This window comes from Podarcis melisellensis (genome assembly GCF_964234715.1).
Source record: "Podarcis melisellensis genome assembly, chromosome: 9".
Classification (NCBI taxonomy): domain Eukaryota; kingdom Metazoa; phylum Chordata; class Lepidosauria; order Squamata; family Lacertidae; genus Podarcis; species Podarcis melisellensis.
The window spans coordinates 12,848,244-12,865,428 of NC_138541.1; the positions used below are offsets into that span (position 1 = coordinate 12,848,244).

The following is a 17,185-nucleotide window of genomic DNA, read 5'->3' on the forward strand; positions in this document are numbered from 1 at the left end:
GTGCTCCATTTTGAGTGTTACGCTTCCGTTCTGAGTGTTACACTGAAGTCTGTCTGTTTTTGGCAATGTATTTATTTTGCGTTTTTGTTTTTGCGGCTCTTTTTGTTGTTTTTGTGACTGTTCAGCTACTGATTGATTGATTGATTGATTGATTGTGTGACTGCAGTAGATTGTTTATTGCTTTCATTTTATGGATCAATGGTCTTGTTAGATAATAACATTCATGTTAAATTGCTGTTTTAGGGATTGTTTTTAAAAGTCTGGAATGGATTAATCCATTTTGCATTACTTTCTATGGGTAAGCGCACCTTGGTTTTGAAACAGACTTCCAGAACAGATTAAGTTTGAGAACCAAGGTACCACTGTAATTTCAATGGATGTGCTCTGAGTAGGACTAACACTGAATATAAGCCTTCTACTGCATGATACATGGATTCGCTGCTGCTCTTTTACCAAAATGAAAGGGGGCAGGGCAGAAACACCAATAGTAAATGCTGTACATAATGGGAATCTATAAGAGCACCCACTCAGTGTTTTATGTATTCCAGTTCACCAGAACCTAGAAAAGATCCAATCTAGGGTTTACTAAAATAAAGTTGCAAAGCACACAGCTGAGCCCTGAACTTTCTAGGTGTGACCTTCAAGGAAACAGTTCTGAGCATGCTTTAGTCTTCTTGGAAAAGACCTGCAAATATGGCTAAATTACCATCATGCAGGAAGGGGCAATAACTGCAAAATCGGGTCTAAATGCCATTAACATACACATGTACTATCATTTTGTTTTTCTGCCTGGATACAGGTGGATGGGACCTCCCGGCCACAGCCGTACTTTTGCACTGAGGTTGACTGAGTGGTAAAGAGGATAGGAGATTGACGCAACTATCTCCCTCCCTAAATTAACTTCAAATTTATTATGGAAAGATGCATGAGACAAAAAAGAACATGGGTTTGAGATTTTTGAGGAAACTCTTAAAAAGACCAGCTTGACATTTCACTGGGTAGGACTAAGCCCTGCTTGTCCTGATGCACCAAGTCACCAATGACTTTAATCAGGAAATCAGAGAAATGAGTGGAAACAAAGCAAGAAACCAAAATACCAGAATTCAATAACCATTCATTTCTAGTCACGTTCCAAAGGCATTGTCAGTTAACGATGCACACTAATAGCTCGGGCTGCCCACAGCAGGACGGGACCCTAATTCTGAGCATACCTTTTGAATCCACCATCAGTGCCCAAATAAAAGCATCTCAAGCGTTTCTTGGGCAAACGAAGCCTCTGCCTCGAAGCGGTAGGGCAACTGCGGGCGCGTGTCAGCTAATATTCCAACGGTACCAAGGGATGCAGTCTACAATGTCCTCGCACGCCTTGTCCTGCCGATAAACCTGCAGGGAGATGCTGCTCCTATATTGCAGACAAGATGCATCCTGCCCAGGCACTCGCTCTACGCAGCGGGGAAAATGGCCGCTCAGCTTTTATTACACAACACGGTAGAGTTTGGGTGCACGCCTATTAAATCCGTAACTACTTTGGGTTACGGAAATGGGGATGGCCGCACGCGTGATGCAGCCCGAGGCCTGACTTATTACCAATTGTTTATATCGATATGATGATGGTGATGCGCCGCGCATTTCATTACCCTCCCATTTTTTTATATTAATTTTGACAAAATTATAAACAAACAAAGATAACCTTATTGAAATTACACTTATTAACATTGTTGAGTTGACTTCCTCGCTTCCCCTTGGTTGAATTTCTATGCAGATCCTTTTAACGGCTTTCCAAAAACGCGCCGCGCATTTCAGGCGCTCCCTCGGAAGGCGCACGGTTTGCACCATTAACCCTGCGCGCTTGCACGAGAGGAATCCCCCCACTAGCCACGGCAGGGGTCTTGCTCCGCGGTGATGTGCGCGCTCTTCCCCGCGAGCAAGCCCCGCGGAGCAGAGGAGCGCGCGCGCGCCCTGGTCGGTGCGCGCAGCAGAGCGCACGGCGAATGCGCCCAGCCGCTTCCAGCCACCTCCTCCTCCTGCGCGCCGCATTACGGCCACTCCGCCTCCCCGTCCATTCGCGGCAGCCAATCCGGCTCCCGCGATCCGGATGCAGCGGCGACTCCGCTTCCAGCCACGTGGTGCGCCCGATCCCCTCCTTTCTCTCTCGCCAGTCCCGCGGCTCCTCCCGACGTTTCCCCTCCGACGCCGCGTCCCAGTGAAGCCGCTTTCCGGGGAGGGTCCGTGCGCGCTTGTGTGCTTGGATCGGCGTCTCCGCGCTGCCGTGCGCGCAGCCAGCAGCCTCACCCCCTCGGCTCGGGGGGCCCCGCGGTGGACATGGTGGGCTTCGCCGTCCCCGCAGAAGTCAGCGTGCTCCTCCTGGACATCGAAGGCACGACGACACCCATCGCGTTTGTCAAGGTGAAGATTTGGGGTGGGTGGAGGCAGAGGGAATAGAAAGGCCCCGCCGTCGGGTGCGCATCTGACACTGGGGGTTTTTTTTGGGGGGGAAGGGGGTTTGGATCGGGCCGTCGGAAGCCGCAGCCTGCGCTCCCCCCAACTCCCTTGGGCGCAGGTGAGGCCGCTTTCCCCTTCCGAGTAAACAAACGCTGGTGCACATTAGCGAGCTGTGCGCCTCCCCACACTCGCTTTTCTTGGCACGGGTATGACAGTTTCCCTCTGTAATCACATAACGTTTAGCATCTGCGTTTAGGGAAACCTGGAGGCATGGAGAAAGATACAAAGCAGCCTTTTAAGAAAGTTGACAGTAGCAGAATGCTGAGTTTTGATCTGCTGATCTGTGAAAAGCTACCGATAGGGTCTATAGATTTGTTGGCATGGGGGGCATCGCAAAAACGCATGGTATAAACAGGCACTTCCCATCCCCTCTGCTGCAATTGTGCTGTTTTATCTGCAAGACAGTTTTTGGTCTAGAATGATGGGGGCTTATCCAGTGCTATTTCGGGAAAAGATTTCACTACTTTGTGACTTAATCTTGAGAGAATGTGGAATTAAATGTAAGTACTTTTACCACTGTGTACTTAAAAAAAATCCTTTTCATGTGCGCATCTCATGGTTATAATAAATACCATTCTCAGCTCCATTCCCAGTGATCTGTTAGGGTAATAACCACCCACAATTTAGTCGAGAGGACATGTTTAAATTGTAAGCCAATATTTTTTTGCTGTAAAAAATAGATTTTTTTTACGTTTGGGGGGAGAAAATGTCAAATCTTCACCAAGGCCAACTATCCAGACTGGTCTTACGTGGGCCAGAAAAAAGCCTCAGGGCAGGGAATCTACCTTCTTGAATTTTGTACAACACTGCACATGCATATGGTGGCATACACATAAATAGTATTGTTGCATGTGCTTTTGTAGCAGGGACCTTATTTAATTGCATCAAGCACTACTGCCTGTTGTCAGATATGGAATATGCACACACATGTACACAGACACATCCAGAGAGCTATTAAACAGAATTGGCAAAAGGCCATGAAATGCAAATACAGTATGTGAGCTTCCTGTGTTGCTTTGAATTTCTGGCCTCTGCAGTTTGCATCATTTTTATTTACCCATGTTTATAATTTTGCCAGCAGAGAATAACGCTTAACACACCTGCAGAGGGTTATAAATCCACAAACGGTGATTCTACATCTGTTCTGGTTATGATGACACAGGATTCTCTTTCAGTTCACTATAATACTGCTGTTAAATGTCACAGGGGAAATGTCAGTGGTAAAGTACCTACCTGTTTTGCATTCAGAAGGTCTCAAATGCTTCACTCAGTAAGGCTGGGAATTTCCTCTGCCTGAAACTCTGGACAGCCAACCACCCACCAGTGTGGACATTACAGTGGTACCTTGGTTCTCAAACGCCTTGGTACTCAAACAACTTGGAACCCAAACACTGCAAACCCAGAAGTAATTGTTCTGCTTTGCAAACTTATTTCAGGTGCCAAACGTGCTCTGTTCTGAGTCTTACACTTCCCGATTTGAGTGCCACGCTTCCGTTTTGAGTGGCACACTTTCGTTTTGAGCGTTACGCTGAAGTCTGTCTGTTCTTGCTATTTATTTTGCATTTTTGTTTTTGCGGCACTTTTTGTTTTGTTTTTGTGACTGTGTGGAACCCAGTTCAGCTACTGATTGATTGATTGATTGATTGTGTGACTGCAGTACATGGTTCAGTGCTTTCATTTTATGGATCAATGGTCTCGTTAGAGAGTAAAATTCATGTTCAATTGCTCTTTTAGGGGTTGTTTTTAAAAGTCTGGAACGGATTAATCCATTTTGCATTACTTTCTATGGGAAAGCGCGCCTTGGTTTTGGAACGCTTTGGTTTTGGAATGGACTTCTGGAATGGATTAAATTTGAGAACCAAGGTACCACTGTACTGGACTATGTGGCCCGAGATAGACACAGTAAGGCCTGTGTTTCCTAAGTGAAGACATTTGGGACTGGGTTTCTATGTCATTAAAATTTTTAATAAATACCCAAAGGGACTGAAAGCCCCGTATACCCTTGCCTTTTCTTTTCTTTTTTTAAGTAGAACAAACACTTCATAATCTTAAGAATTTAGGGCTGCTATTTCTTCTGCTCACACTCCTGCTATATAAACGTGAGCTGAGAGCTGTCACCTCAAATACTTAGGAAATTAGGTCACAGTTACACAGTAGGCTTCCTACTGACACTGTATTTTGCCTTAACACATACACACAGAGAGAAAGAGAGAACTATTATTGTTCTTTCTGGCATTCAGAAGTGTGCCTGATGTTTTCTGGTCCCTCCTATTGACTTTGTTACCTGGAATGCCACCTCAAATGAATCCCCACCTTTGCTAATATAATGACTGCTATGTTTCCTGTTACTTCTGTCCTCTAGTGCTGGGTTTCTCAAATTTGGGTCTCCAGCTGTTGTTGGACTACAACTCCCATCATCTCTAGCTGGCAGAGCCAGTGGTCAGGGATAATGGGAGTTGTAGTCCAACAACAGCTGGAGACCCAGGTTTGGGAAACCCTGCTCTAGCAAAACCTGGTCTGGGAGTAAGTACGTGAATGGGCGTTAAGAGGGGCTTGTTGAGGGGAAAAGAGGCCCATTGCCAAGGAAAGCTTATTAATGGAGGAGTTTATCCTTTTGAACGAAACTGGCCTTTTTAATTCTCAAAGTACTGTAACCGTATAATTTTGAGGGACTAGGAGTCTCTTTTTTCTCTCCAAGTTGATTTTTGCAGCATGAGCAGCCAACCTTGAACTTGATTTCCTACCTGACTTGAAGGCTGCATCATTTGTCAATTAGCAGGTCCATTGCCCCTGGACATGAACTGCAAATGCCAGACTTTTTGTTCTCTGTTTAATTGGCTGCCCCCAGTCTAGCGGTTCCTTAAACTGGCACTTATCCTGATACTCAATAACAGCAGCTATAACACCTCGTCTCCAGCTGTCCTATTGGAGCTTCCGTCCCAACACTCCCAAGAAATATGCCAAAATGCAGGCTTCTGCATTGACGCATTATTTAAACATGCATACAAGCATCCCAAGAGCAACAGTACGTAACACAATACCCAGTTGATTAGGACCAGCATGTCTGCAAACCTGTGCAATGTTTCCTGGGAACAAACTCCATTGAGCTCAGTGGTTTTTGCTTCCGACTGCATAGCGTCAACTTGTGAAACATACGGAGTTTCACAAAAAAAGGTTCATCCAGCTGTAGCTTTAATTAGAAATGCAAAACAACCTTGCAAAGAAACTTTACCACTGCTTGTGTGAAGCCGTACCCCCATCAAATAAAAGGAAAGATGTATCTAGCCTCTGTTTATCCTTTTTAAAAAAAAATCTGTGTTTTTTTATTAAAGATTTTCTTGTTTTACAGAAGTACCGTATGTGTAATGTCTCTCGTATTTTTTCCATGTAACATTTTTACAAATCCATTTCATTTGTTGAGACATTAGGGGGAGGGAGAAAAAAAAGGATGGGGTGGGGAGATGGGTGGGGGTAGGGTCGGGTGGCGATGTTTCTATTATGCTTAATGTATGTAGGGTTTGGTGTCAGCGTTGCTTGTGCTGTTCACTTGTGTTCCTTTGGTGGTGAGAGAGATTGGGGTTGGCCTAGGGTGCGGTTGTTCATTTGTGGTTGGCTGTGGTGATCTTTGTTTTTGTGTGTGAGTGGGGTGGGTGGGTGTTTTGGATCAGGTTAGCCATATTGATTTGTATATACTGTTGGTGGATTATTGTCATTGTCTTGTTCGGCTGTGTATGTGATAAAGGGGAGCCATACGGGGTAAAGGCGTCTTCCTTTTTAATTCTCTGTGCTTATGCATCGTAAGCAAACTTGAAAACTTCATTATTGCATCATTCAATTGCCAGAGGAAGGAGGGCCCGCCAGTTAGCCAGGTGATCTAGCAGATGTTGCCATCGTTCCTATTCTGAAAAGTGTCTCAGAGCTATACTTCCCTGCATTTCACTCTTGACCAGTAGTAGTAGTTTTTGGGGGGTGGGGAGGTCAGTATGGTGCAAATGCACTGCCAGCCCCAATCCAGCGCTCCTGCCATTGCATTTTCACCGCGCCTGTCTTCCCACCACTTCGCCCCTCTCCTTCCCAGGAAGCAGCAGGGCCTCTGCCGTCAGGAGGTCAAGTGAGGGCTGTCCCAGCACCCCTATCCGCTACTACTCTTGGCTAATTCTCCATCGAACTAATCATTTAACCAAAAGGTACACTTGAACAGTTGCAGGCTGAAGGCTTTGCACTCACATGCCCTTCTGTAAAACCAGGAATTGGAACTAACAGGGCGAGGAAGAGCACGGGAAGCAAATGTGCTTTGTCATTTTTAAATGTTAAGAGTATCAGTTGAATTACAGCGGGGCATTGCCTTCTCATAACTTTATATAGTGGTACCTCGGTTTAAGAACAGCCCGGTTTAAGAACTATTCAGTATACGAACTCCGCAAAACCAGAAATAGTGTTCCGGTTAGCAAACTTTACCTCAGTCTGCGAAGGGAAGCCGAACGGTGGAATGGTACAGGCGGTGGGAGGCCTCATTAGGGAAAGCGCGCCTCAGTTTAAGAATGGCTTTGGTTTAAGAACGGATTTCCGGAACGGATTAAGTTTGTAACCCAAGGTACCACTGTATTGCAAGAATGACATTTAGTCCTAATCCCCATTTCCCCTTAGAATAGTGTTCTCCCACCCTTGGGGTCTCCAGCTGTCGTTGGACTACAACTCCCATCATCCATCACCACAGGAGCTGGAGTCCAGCCACAGATGGAGGGCGCTACGTTGACTACCGCTGCTCCGCATGTCAATGCCCTATGTGAGCTAACAACACATGAGTAGGGCTGAGGTCACTCTAAAAATGGAAAATTTTCCACAGGCAAGGGGTGGGAATACAGTGATGGAAACATTTCTGCCTCGTGTTCATTTTACTTTTTGTCTCTCCAGGATACTCTGTTTTCCTACATCAAGGATAACATCCGAGAGTACCTTCGTGCGCACTGGGAGGAAGAGGAGTGCCAAGAAGACGTTGGCCTTCTGAGAAAACAGGTAAAGTGTTTGCCATCCCTTCCTTTCCTTCTTCTAATAACAATGATTTTATTATTTTTATGACGCCCATCTGACTTTGTTTCCCCAGCCACTCTGGGCGGCTCCCAACAAAATATTAGAAACGCGATAAAACATCAACCATTAAAACAAGACTGCCTTCAGATGCCTTCTAAAAGTTATGTTTCCCTTTATCTCCTTGACATCTGATGGGAGAGTGTTCCACAGGGTAGGTGCCACCACCGAGAAGGCCCTCTGCCTGGTTCCCTGTAGCTTCAGGTCTTGCAATAAGGAAACCGCCAGAAGGCCTTTGGAGGTGAACCTCAGTGTCTGGACTGAGCGATGGGGGTGGAGATGCTCCTTCAGGTATACAGGTATTCTAGTCTTCTCTTGCTGCAGTCTAGGACAAAGTCACAAGATGTTAATTGCGGCACATCGGTAGCAGGAAAGGACCTCTGGCTGATCTTCAGCAAACAGGATGCTGCAGTAGATCGACCCTGAATCTGACCCAGCTGGGCTCTTTGAAGTAGGAGTCCCCATCACTGCTGATAACATTTTCTCACCGTTTCCCAAAGGCTGAAGAAGATGCTCACATGGATGGAGTGGTGCCCATCCCGCTGGAGACCAGGGATGGAGAGGAGGAAGTGGAGCGTATCATCCAGGCCGTCATAGACAACGTCCACTGGCAGATGTCTTTAGACAGGAAGACAACCGCCTTAAAGCAGCTCCAAGGCCACATATGGAGGGCAGCATACGAAAATGGCCGCCTGAAGGGAGAGTGAGTATCTAGCGTTTATGACACGAACGGCCAGTGTGCGTTATTGCCCCATTGCTCCCCCCGCCCTCCAAACAAAGATAAACACACATTTAGAGGGGATCTGCACATGAAAGCAAAAATCATGGGGCTTTGACCCTAGCACTGGGCAGACTTCAGGCTTTCAGAATCAATTCCTGTTTGTTTGGGGTTGTTTTTTTTTTGCTGAAGCCAGGTACAAAATGCAGACCTTTAGAATGAATAAATTCTGAGTTTAGGGGTATCAGAACTGAGTGGAATATCTTTTTTAAAAAATTCATTTTTATTAAATTTTCCACTTTAACAATCCAATCAAATCACATTAAATATTCAAAATTATATGTATACATATCAAATAATCCAAATATACTGCCAGATTATAAATTTTTAGTAGGACTTCCCATGCTTCAAGTTTGGATGGTTCTGATCATCTCATACTGGTTTTCATAGTCATTTCCGATGGTTCCTCTAATTCTTCCTGTTGCTAACCTTCCTTTCACAGCCTCTGAGGTATTCCCACAAGCGAGGTAAAACAAGCAATGATGTGTTTCTGAAAGAATATCTTGAGTATCAAGACTGAATGGACACACATTCATTCCTGGTCCTTCCCCCACCCCTGATTTCTTCATTTCAGCAGCATACTTTAGGATGGGATTCTTCTTCTTGTTGTTGTTATCATCCAGTGTTGGGATGGGTGTCTGTATACACCTCTTCATAATTTAGAGACACACATAGAATCATAGAACCATAGAATTGTCGAGTTGGGTGCTCGCTTCAGCAGCACATATACTAAAAAATAGAATTGTCGAGTTGGAAAGGACCCTGAGGATTATCTGGTCCAACCCAGGAATCTCAGCTAAACCATTCCTGACAGGTGGCCCTCCAACCTCTGCTTAAAAACCTCCATGGAAGGAGAGTCCACCACCTCCCGAGGGAGACCGTTTATTATCGGAACGTTTTTGTTCCTGTAATTCTAAGGTGCATCAGGTCTTCTTGCGCATTTGTGGAATGTGTCTGTCCAGCAAATTCTGCACACAAATAACGCAAGCACTTCTGTTGTCTCTTCAAGATATTTTGCCGCTTCATGCATTGCCATTGCCTGTCCATTACAGGTTCTTTGATGATGTGGTTCCAGCAGTCAGGAAATGGAGAGAAGCAGGGATGAAAGTTTACATCTATTCCTCTGGGAGTGTTGAGGCGCAAAAGCTCTTTTTTGGGAACTCTACGGAAGGCGATATTTGCGAGGTAGGCACAATGCTGAAAGGTTTGTCTTTCCAGCTTCTTCCGCCCTAAAACGGTCTCACTTCCAGCTTCTCTCAGGCGCAGAGTGTCTGTTTGCGTTCACAAGATGGAGGATAAGGCCTTCAAGTAACCTTGATGGTTTATGTTCTGCCTCCGCTGTTGGAGACAGCTTGCCTTGCCAGGAGTTGAACTAAAGGGTCCCTTCCAATGCTGTGATTCTGTGTCCTTGAGACAATAAGATGGGCAAAAGCAGAGAAGACATGCAGTGAAGGAATTAAGCAGCAGACTGGAATGTTCCACTTCGCACTGCAGCTCAAGGAATTCCCATCTCCTCCTCCTTCCATGCTCCTTTATTTAGTGAAAAAAATGAAATTTACTTGCAAGCGGAATACAAGCACAGTGGGGAGCAGGCTGAACTAGAATGCTTCGCTCTGCTGTGCATTTTAATTTTATTGCATTGAGAGCTTTGGAAACGTCTGCATGTCCTGCAATTTTACCAAAGAACACAAGGTTGATTTGCATTAAAAATCAGGGTGCTTGTAGAATTTGTACTGTTAAAACGGAAATGGGTCGAACCATCGCAAGAGGTGTTGAAATTTTGGGAGGTTGGATAATTACAATGGAATGGTCTCGGTGGTGGGGTGCACATTTTTCCTCTTATTTATTTATGATTATTACTTTGTCAAAATAAAAATAATAAAGAAGGAATGTATAAAATGTAAATAAATGTATTTAAAAAAAATCAGCAGAGTGCAGAAATCAAAATGCAAAATACTATTTTTAAAAAATCCTGAAATCTGAATCAGAGCTTTTTTTTTTTAAGGGCACATATCCTCTCGCAGCGTGGGACACGGGTGGCACTGTGGTTTAAACCACAGAGCCTAGGACTTGCTGATCAGAAAGTTGGCGGTTCGAATCCCCGCGACGGGGTGAGCGCCCGTTGCTGGGTCCCTGCTCCCGCCAACCTAGCAGTTCAAAAGCACCTCAAAGTGCAAGTAGATAAATAGGTACTGCTCCAGCGGGAAGGTAAACGGCGTTTCCGTGCGCTCCTCTGGTTCACCAGAAGCGGCTTAGTCATGCTGGCCACATGACCCAGAAGCTGTACGCCGGCTCCCTCAGCCAATAAAGTGAGATGAGCACCGCAACCCCAGAGTCGGTCACGACTGGACCTAATGGTCAGGGGTCCCTTTACCTTTACCCTCTCGCAGCATGAGGTGGTACAGGCTGTTTTTACCGCCACATTCTGCTCCACGTGTAAATGGGGCCTAGAGGGGTCTTCACAATCTAACCAGGACTCTAACTTCTGTTAAATTTTGCAAACTGGGGGAAGAAACCGTTTTTTCTGCAATCTAGCAGTGTATAATTTTTATGAAATAAGTAGAAGACGCATTTTAAACTATTCTATATAATCACAACATCAATGAATGCAACTGTCAGTCTGTACGACGTAAAACAGTATGAATAAGCTGGCCTAATTTAACATCTTAAACCAAGCAACGTTGCATTAAAGAACGCACCGAGCCAACAAGCGAGAAAAACGATATTAACACAAAAATGAAAGATGAGCATGAGAAACGTTAAGCCTCTCTTTTAAAAACAAAATGTCCTTCCTAAATCTTCCAGCTCTTTGATGGCCACTTTGACACCAAAATAGGCCCGAAAGTGGACAGCGAGAGTTACCAGAGGATCGCCGCAAGTATTGGGTGTTCCACAAGCAACATACTGTTCTTGACGGATGTCACTCGGGGTAAGAGAGCAAGTTTGGTCGTTGTGATCCTTATCTTCTTGTAAGCCTGCCCAGAAGCTGTTCACTGTGAACTGCATCCATTTCAAACACGATTATATAGTGGTACCTCAGCTTACATACACTTCAGGTTACATACACTTCAGGTTACAGACTCCGCTAACCCAGAAATATTACCTTGGGTTAAGAACTTTGCTTCAGGATGAGAACAGAAATTGTGCTCCGGCGGTAGCAGGAAGCCCCAAGCTAAAGTGGTGCTTCAGGTTAAGAACAGTTTCAGGTTAAGAACGGACCTCCGGAATGAATTAAGTACTTAACCCGAGGTACCACTGTACTGATTTTAACAGTCATGAATACCCCCTGAGAATCCTGGGAACTGTAGTTTATTAAGGGGTGCTGTGAGTTGCGAGGAAAGTCCCTGTTCCTCTTATGGAGCTGTACTTGTCACAGCTATAGTTCCCAGAGTGGTTTATCCATCTTTCCTTCTTCCAGCATATGAGCAGTAATAAGATGGTTGTGTGTATCTGGATTCGCCCTCTTCTGATGGGTTATTCTTGCTCTTTTCCCCTCAGAGGCAGATGCCGCAGAAGAAGTCGACATGCACGTGGCGATAGTAGTCCGGCCGGGCAACGCGGGCCTGACAGACGACGAGAAATCTTATTATAGACTCATAACCTCTTTCAACGAACTCTTCTTGCCGTCCTCCACTTAAAGAAGCAAATTTCTGCGTTTCTGTTAAGGAAAGAAAGGATGATACAGGAGCCTGACCAAAATCCTCCTTGTACTATAATACGGTAGTTTATTGCTGGTGACATGAATTTTGGAATTGAGAGCATTGGGATCCTTGGCCTTCCAGCGACAGGAATTTGAACCCAGTGTGGTTGAGACATCTGCTGATGTTGCAGGCACACCTCGGACCCAGCGGCTGCAAAGCCCTGGTAGTCAGCACATCCTTCCTTTGGAATTGCACGTGGAAGTCACGCAAGCCACCAGGAGGATGTTGTCCATGGAAGGCCTTCTCGAGACGAAGGGGGCTGCCTAAGTTTACCCGCAGCCACCATTCATCTCCAGAGGCTCCTGTGTAGGAGATCCTCGCTGTGGGTTGTGCCCAGCATGTTTACCTCAGATACACATTCCCTTAGCTTCATTCTCTCCCACAAATAATAAACAAGTCTTTTAAGGTTTTTTATGTTCTGCTGTTTTTGGTTTACAAGCAGGGGTGGGGAACATCAGGATCAGGGCCAAAGGCAGGCCTCTATCCCACCCTCAGGCCACACCCCTTCCTCTGGCCACACCCCTTCCTCTGGCCACGCCCCTGCCTGGTTCTGCTCCTCTGGTGCGTTTATCTAGCTGGAACGTGCCCCAACCTTGCTTGTTCTAGTGAAGGATGGGGAGCAGAGAGACAAAAGCGTCGAGTTTTGCATGCTGGAATGTAGCCTGCTATGCAAAGGTCGCGTTGTCTGTTCTGCTTAAGAGTTAACTAATCCGCTGAGGAAATAAGATACTGAGAGGATGCAAAGTGAACTGACTTGCAGACCAAAAGCTGTAAACACTTTTGAAGGCCTTCCCAGGTGAAGCTTTCTGTGCCAAGGTGGTGCGATATTTTGCCCACCCCCGTCCCAGCCTGTTTTGGGAAATCTGTACAACGTTAGCATAGCTAATGTATAGATTGGCAGGGGAGGGAAGGATTGTATTTTCCCTTTACTGTGATGCTGGGCAAATACAATCTCTCCCCTTCAGCTACTGATAGGTTGAGCGTTTCGTGCATTGCAGCTGCAGTCAATTGGACAGTACCTGTGACGTCGATGCCACAAATCACACCAGTCATTTCTCCCTTGTACCATTTTGTGACTGTTGAATTCCCAAAATGTCATCTCCCCCCCCCCCCAGACGTTTCACCCCACTGACCCCTTTCAAAGTCTGCATGTTTTTTTGAGTCTCCAAGACAGGAGTGTGTATCACCTCAAATTCAGTGCGCAGCTGTGCCTTGCCATACAGCTGTTTCCAGCCTACAAGGCTGCTCCTTCCCCTTTTCCATTCTGTGTGGAAGAGATACAACATCATCCACACCGGACAGAGCGAACGCTGAGAGAAAGCAGAGTCATTTTCCACACAAGCAACCACTTCCTTGCTTGTAAGTAAATACTACCGCAAGGCACTGTAACCAGGGCATTGTCTTAAAGGCATATTTTGCAGCGGTCTTAGCCAGTACTGAGCAGCTCTGTGTTTGGCCAGGACCTGGATGGTAGATGGCCTGGAACACCTATGTCTTAAGATAGGCAGAATGCAGAATATAACAGAGCACATCCTCATTGTAAATTTCAAACACTGTGATACAACTTGGTAGTGGCTCCTCATCGCCACCCAAAACCATCAGAAGTGCAGTTTGTTAATGGTGCTGAGAGTTTTCAGGAGAGCAACAATTCCCAGAATTTCTTGGAAAGGGGGATTGAGAAACAATTCTGGGAACTGTAGCACCGTATGATTGTTAAAGGGGTATGATACTGATTTAATAGAATCGTGCAGATGTGGCCATAAGTATAGCAAGTTACATTCACATTATGTTGTAGGACCAGGGGGTGGGCAGGCTTTGTTCTAAGGAAAAGCCCTGCCCTATGCAGAAGCCCAGAACAAGCCTTTGGCCTCTTCTGCGGCCTCTTCAGGTATTTGAAAAGGGCTGTTAGAAACAGTGCACAGGAATATGTGATCCACCCTGCTGCATAAGGATCACAGTTCTCGCCACAACCTTTGCATGCTGGGAAACAAAATATTTCCAATGAAATCCACGTGCAACCACTTGAGCAATAAAGCTTCTTCCTTGAGGAGCGTCCCTTTTGCTGCAGATCTATTCAATGTCCGTGTGATTGTCGCCTTGTAATGCATGTGTTGCCTTTAAACAAATCTGTGGCTGAAATGGAAGACATGGCCCCTCTGTCTGAACTAACTTCACCTCTGCCCACGCACTTGTGGTAAATAAAGGTTTGTCTTTAGTGTTTGACAAGCGCCTGTATAATGTTGGTAGCTGCTTACCTGTTGCAGATTTGGCCTCTGGTAATCTTTCAAAGCACACAAATGAAGGGGGACACTCTCTAAACGATGGATCAGGGAATCTGGTGCTCTCCAGGTATTGTTTGACTTCAGCTCTCATCAGCATGGCCACTAATCAGGGATGATGGGAGTTGTAGTCAGGTTCTTAAGGTAAAGGTAAATGTACCCCCTGGCCGTTAGGTCCCGTCGCGGACGACTCTGGGGTTGCGGCGCTCATCTCGCTCTATAGGCCGAGGGAGCCGGCGTTTGTTCGCAGACAGCTTCCGGGTCATGTGGCCAGCATGACTAAGCCGCTTCTGGCGAAACCAGAGCAGTGCACGGAAATGCTGTTTACCTTCCCGCCGGAGCGGTACCTATTTATCTACTTGCACTTTGACGTGCTTTTGAACTGCTAGGTGGGCAGGAGCTGGAACCAAGCAACGGGAGCTCACCCCGTCGTGGGGATTTGAATCACTGACCTTCTGATCAGCAAGCCCAAGAGGCTCAGTGGTTTAGACCACAGCGCCACCTGCATCCCACACAGTCTTAATTTGCCCCGAATAGGCAAGAGGATGAACAGAATCTGAGAGGCTATTAATTTGTTTGGATTTTATTTTAAATATATCAAAGTCCAGCACATGCCAGTTTAGTTTATGAAAGATGTGAGCTTAGAAATATCAAAGTGAAATCAACATGAAATACATATTGGGGAATGAAAAATCTACAGGAAAGTGGCTGTTATATGCAAGATTAATCTTAATTGCAACTAAACTTTCCCTACCTAAACTCCACCAGCCTCTTCATTTAAAGTTTCATTTAAAGTTTACTGCATAATTCTAGCTGGCCTTTCACTTCAAGAAAAGACTGTTCCAGGAAATGGGCTCCTGTGGTGTTTGATGCATGTTGCTAGAGATAAGTATGGTGTCCAGGATATAAAAAACACAAAAATCCAAACATAAAATTAGTCTGCGTATAAATTAAAGAAAAATGTTTGACTTTGATATTTTATTTTTAATCTCACCTTGGAGCAGAATGATCTATAAAAGAAATTATTCAAAGCTGTCTGGAAAAACCTAGTTCCGTGCAAAAGGAACAGTTCTGATAAAGGAGACGTAAGATCTCCCCAGAACAAGTCACAAATATTAATCAGAGCTGTACAAAAGTTATGTGGAAAGCTTGGCAAAGAAAAACCCAAACCAGCATGAAACTCTTGCAACCAGCAGTTTCATTCTCTGTGTGTGCTCCAGAGAAGTTACAGAATAAAAAATCGTTGGAAGAAGAAGCTGCTTATGTGAAATAGAAATAAAGATGGAGGTCAGAGAAGAAATGGAAACTTCTCTTTGTACAACACCCCCAAAAATGTGTTTTCTGCTTGGTGATTGGTTCTGTATTAGTGAATTAAAAGTCACGGGCAGACACACCAAACAGTGTTTACATGATCCTATCCCGTTTGGGGCCCAATGCACAGAATGTATTTTTAATTTGGGCAAGAGACGAGACACATTTCATTTTTTGATGTGGAGATTTTGTCAGGGCTAATAAATTCAAGACAGGTGAAGAGATGGAGGGCCAAACAAGGCCCTCCAGGCCATACCCCTCATACGCTCCTAAGCATTTTTGCTGAGTGTGAATGTGGCTGGCGCAACCCAGATAGGTGGAGTACAATTATTATTATTAAACTCTCATAATGTCTCTCTCTTGCCTAGATGTACAACAGGGGTAGGAAACCTCAGCTCCAGAGTCCAAATGTGGCCCTCCAGACCTTTCAGTTTGGCCCCCAGAACACTCTCTAGGTCGCCCTCCTCCTTTGCTACCACCACCCCACTTTTCCTGGGCTCTCAGTTCAGCCTCTTGCCCTCCTCAAGCGTGTTTGGATGAAGGCTAGAGAGTGGTTTGTGACCCCGTGTCAATAGGATTTCTTTCCACTGAAGTACGTTTAGGATGACGGCTTTAGAAAGTAGATACTTGTGCAATTATGTCCCTCTCCTTCGAAGTCTCTTCGCCCAATAGAATCAATTCTTCACACGGTGCATTGTTAAGACTATGGAACTCGCTACCACAAGACATAATGGTGACCATAAACTTGGATTATTTATTTATTATTATTTATACCCCACCCTCCCTGACCAGAGCCGGGCTCAGGGTGGTTAACAACAATAAAATCACAGTAAAAACATAATAGGGGGAAAAGGGGGGGGGATTTAAATAGCCAATAAATCAAGACCATAAGGGAAGGGAAACATAAAGGTCAGACTGAGTCCAAACCAAAGGCCAGGCGGAACAGCTCTGTCTTGCAGGCCCTACGGAAAAATGTCAAGTCCCGCAGGGCCCTAGCCTCTTGTGACAGAGCATTCCACCAAGTTGGGGCCAGTACTGAAAAGGCCCTGGCCCTAGTTGAAACCAATCTAACCTCCTTGAGGCTCAAGACCTCCAAAGTGTTGTTATTTGTGGACCTTAAGGTCCTCTGCGGGGCATACCAGGAGAGGCGGTCCCGTAGGTATGTGGGTCCTAGGTCCAATCACACCAATCTATTATAATCCCTCTATGGTTTTGCCTTTGGCCTTGCCCGCCACTGGCATTTGGTCCCTAGGTGGTATCTCAGAAAAAAACGCAGTCTTTGGTCTGAAAAAGTTCCTCACCTGAAGTAAAAAAAAAAATAGCATCTCCATGCATGCAGCTGCAGAACCTGCTTTCCTGCTCCATCCAACACTCTCTTGAGTGTGCGTACATGTGTAATAAATACTCAACGCTCTCCATAAAAGAAATTTATTTAGTGGTCATGTTTTAGTGTACAGGAATTAAGTCATTGCTCAGCTGTACTGAAATGTGCCATAAGAAATTCTTTTAAGAAATGTACAATATAT

At 45.4% G+C, this 17,185-nt stretch overlaps 1 protein-coding gene across 1 annotated transcript; it reads left to right on the forward strand.

Annotated features, from left to right (window-relative positions):
- The first annotated feature begins 2,112 nt into the window (after window positions 1-2,112).
- Window positions 2,113-12,478, forward strand: ENOPH1 (enolase-phosphatase 1). The gene is made up of 6 exons (XM_081925209.1): window positions 2,113-2,406; window positions 7,417-7,518; window positions 8,091-8,293; window positions 9,421-9,553; window positions 11,174-11,297; window positions 11,867-12,478. The coding sequence occupies exons 1-6, from the start codon at window positions 2,323-2,325 to the stop codon at window positions 12,004-12,006; spliced, it is 786 nt and encodes a 261-aa protein (XP_081781335.1). The 5' UTR covers window positions 2,113-2,322; the 3' UTR covers window positions 12,007-12,478.
- Window positions 12,479-17,185: the final 4,707 nt, after the last annotated feature.

Bases quoted from the DNA above. Each gene is read 5' to 3' on its own strand.
- ENOPH1 (XM_081925209.1), top strand. From the start codon at position 2,323: ATGGTGGGCTTCGCCGTCCCCGCAGAAGTCAGCGTGCTCCTCCTGGAC. The intron at 7,519-8,090 runs GTAAAGTGTTTG...CGTTTCCCAAAG, and splicing joins TTGGCCTTCTGAGAAAACAG to GCTGAAGAAGATGCTCACAT. The intron at 8,294-9,420 runs GTGAGTATCTAG...TGTCCATTACAG, and splicing joins AATGGCCGCCTGAAGGGAGA to GTTCTTTGATGATGTGGTTC.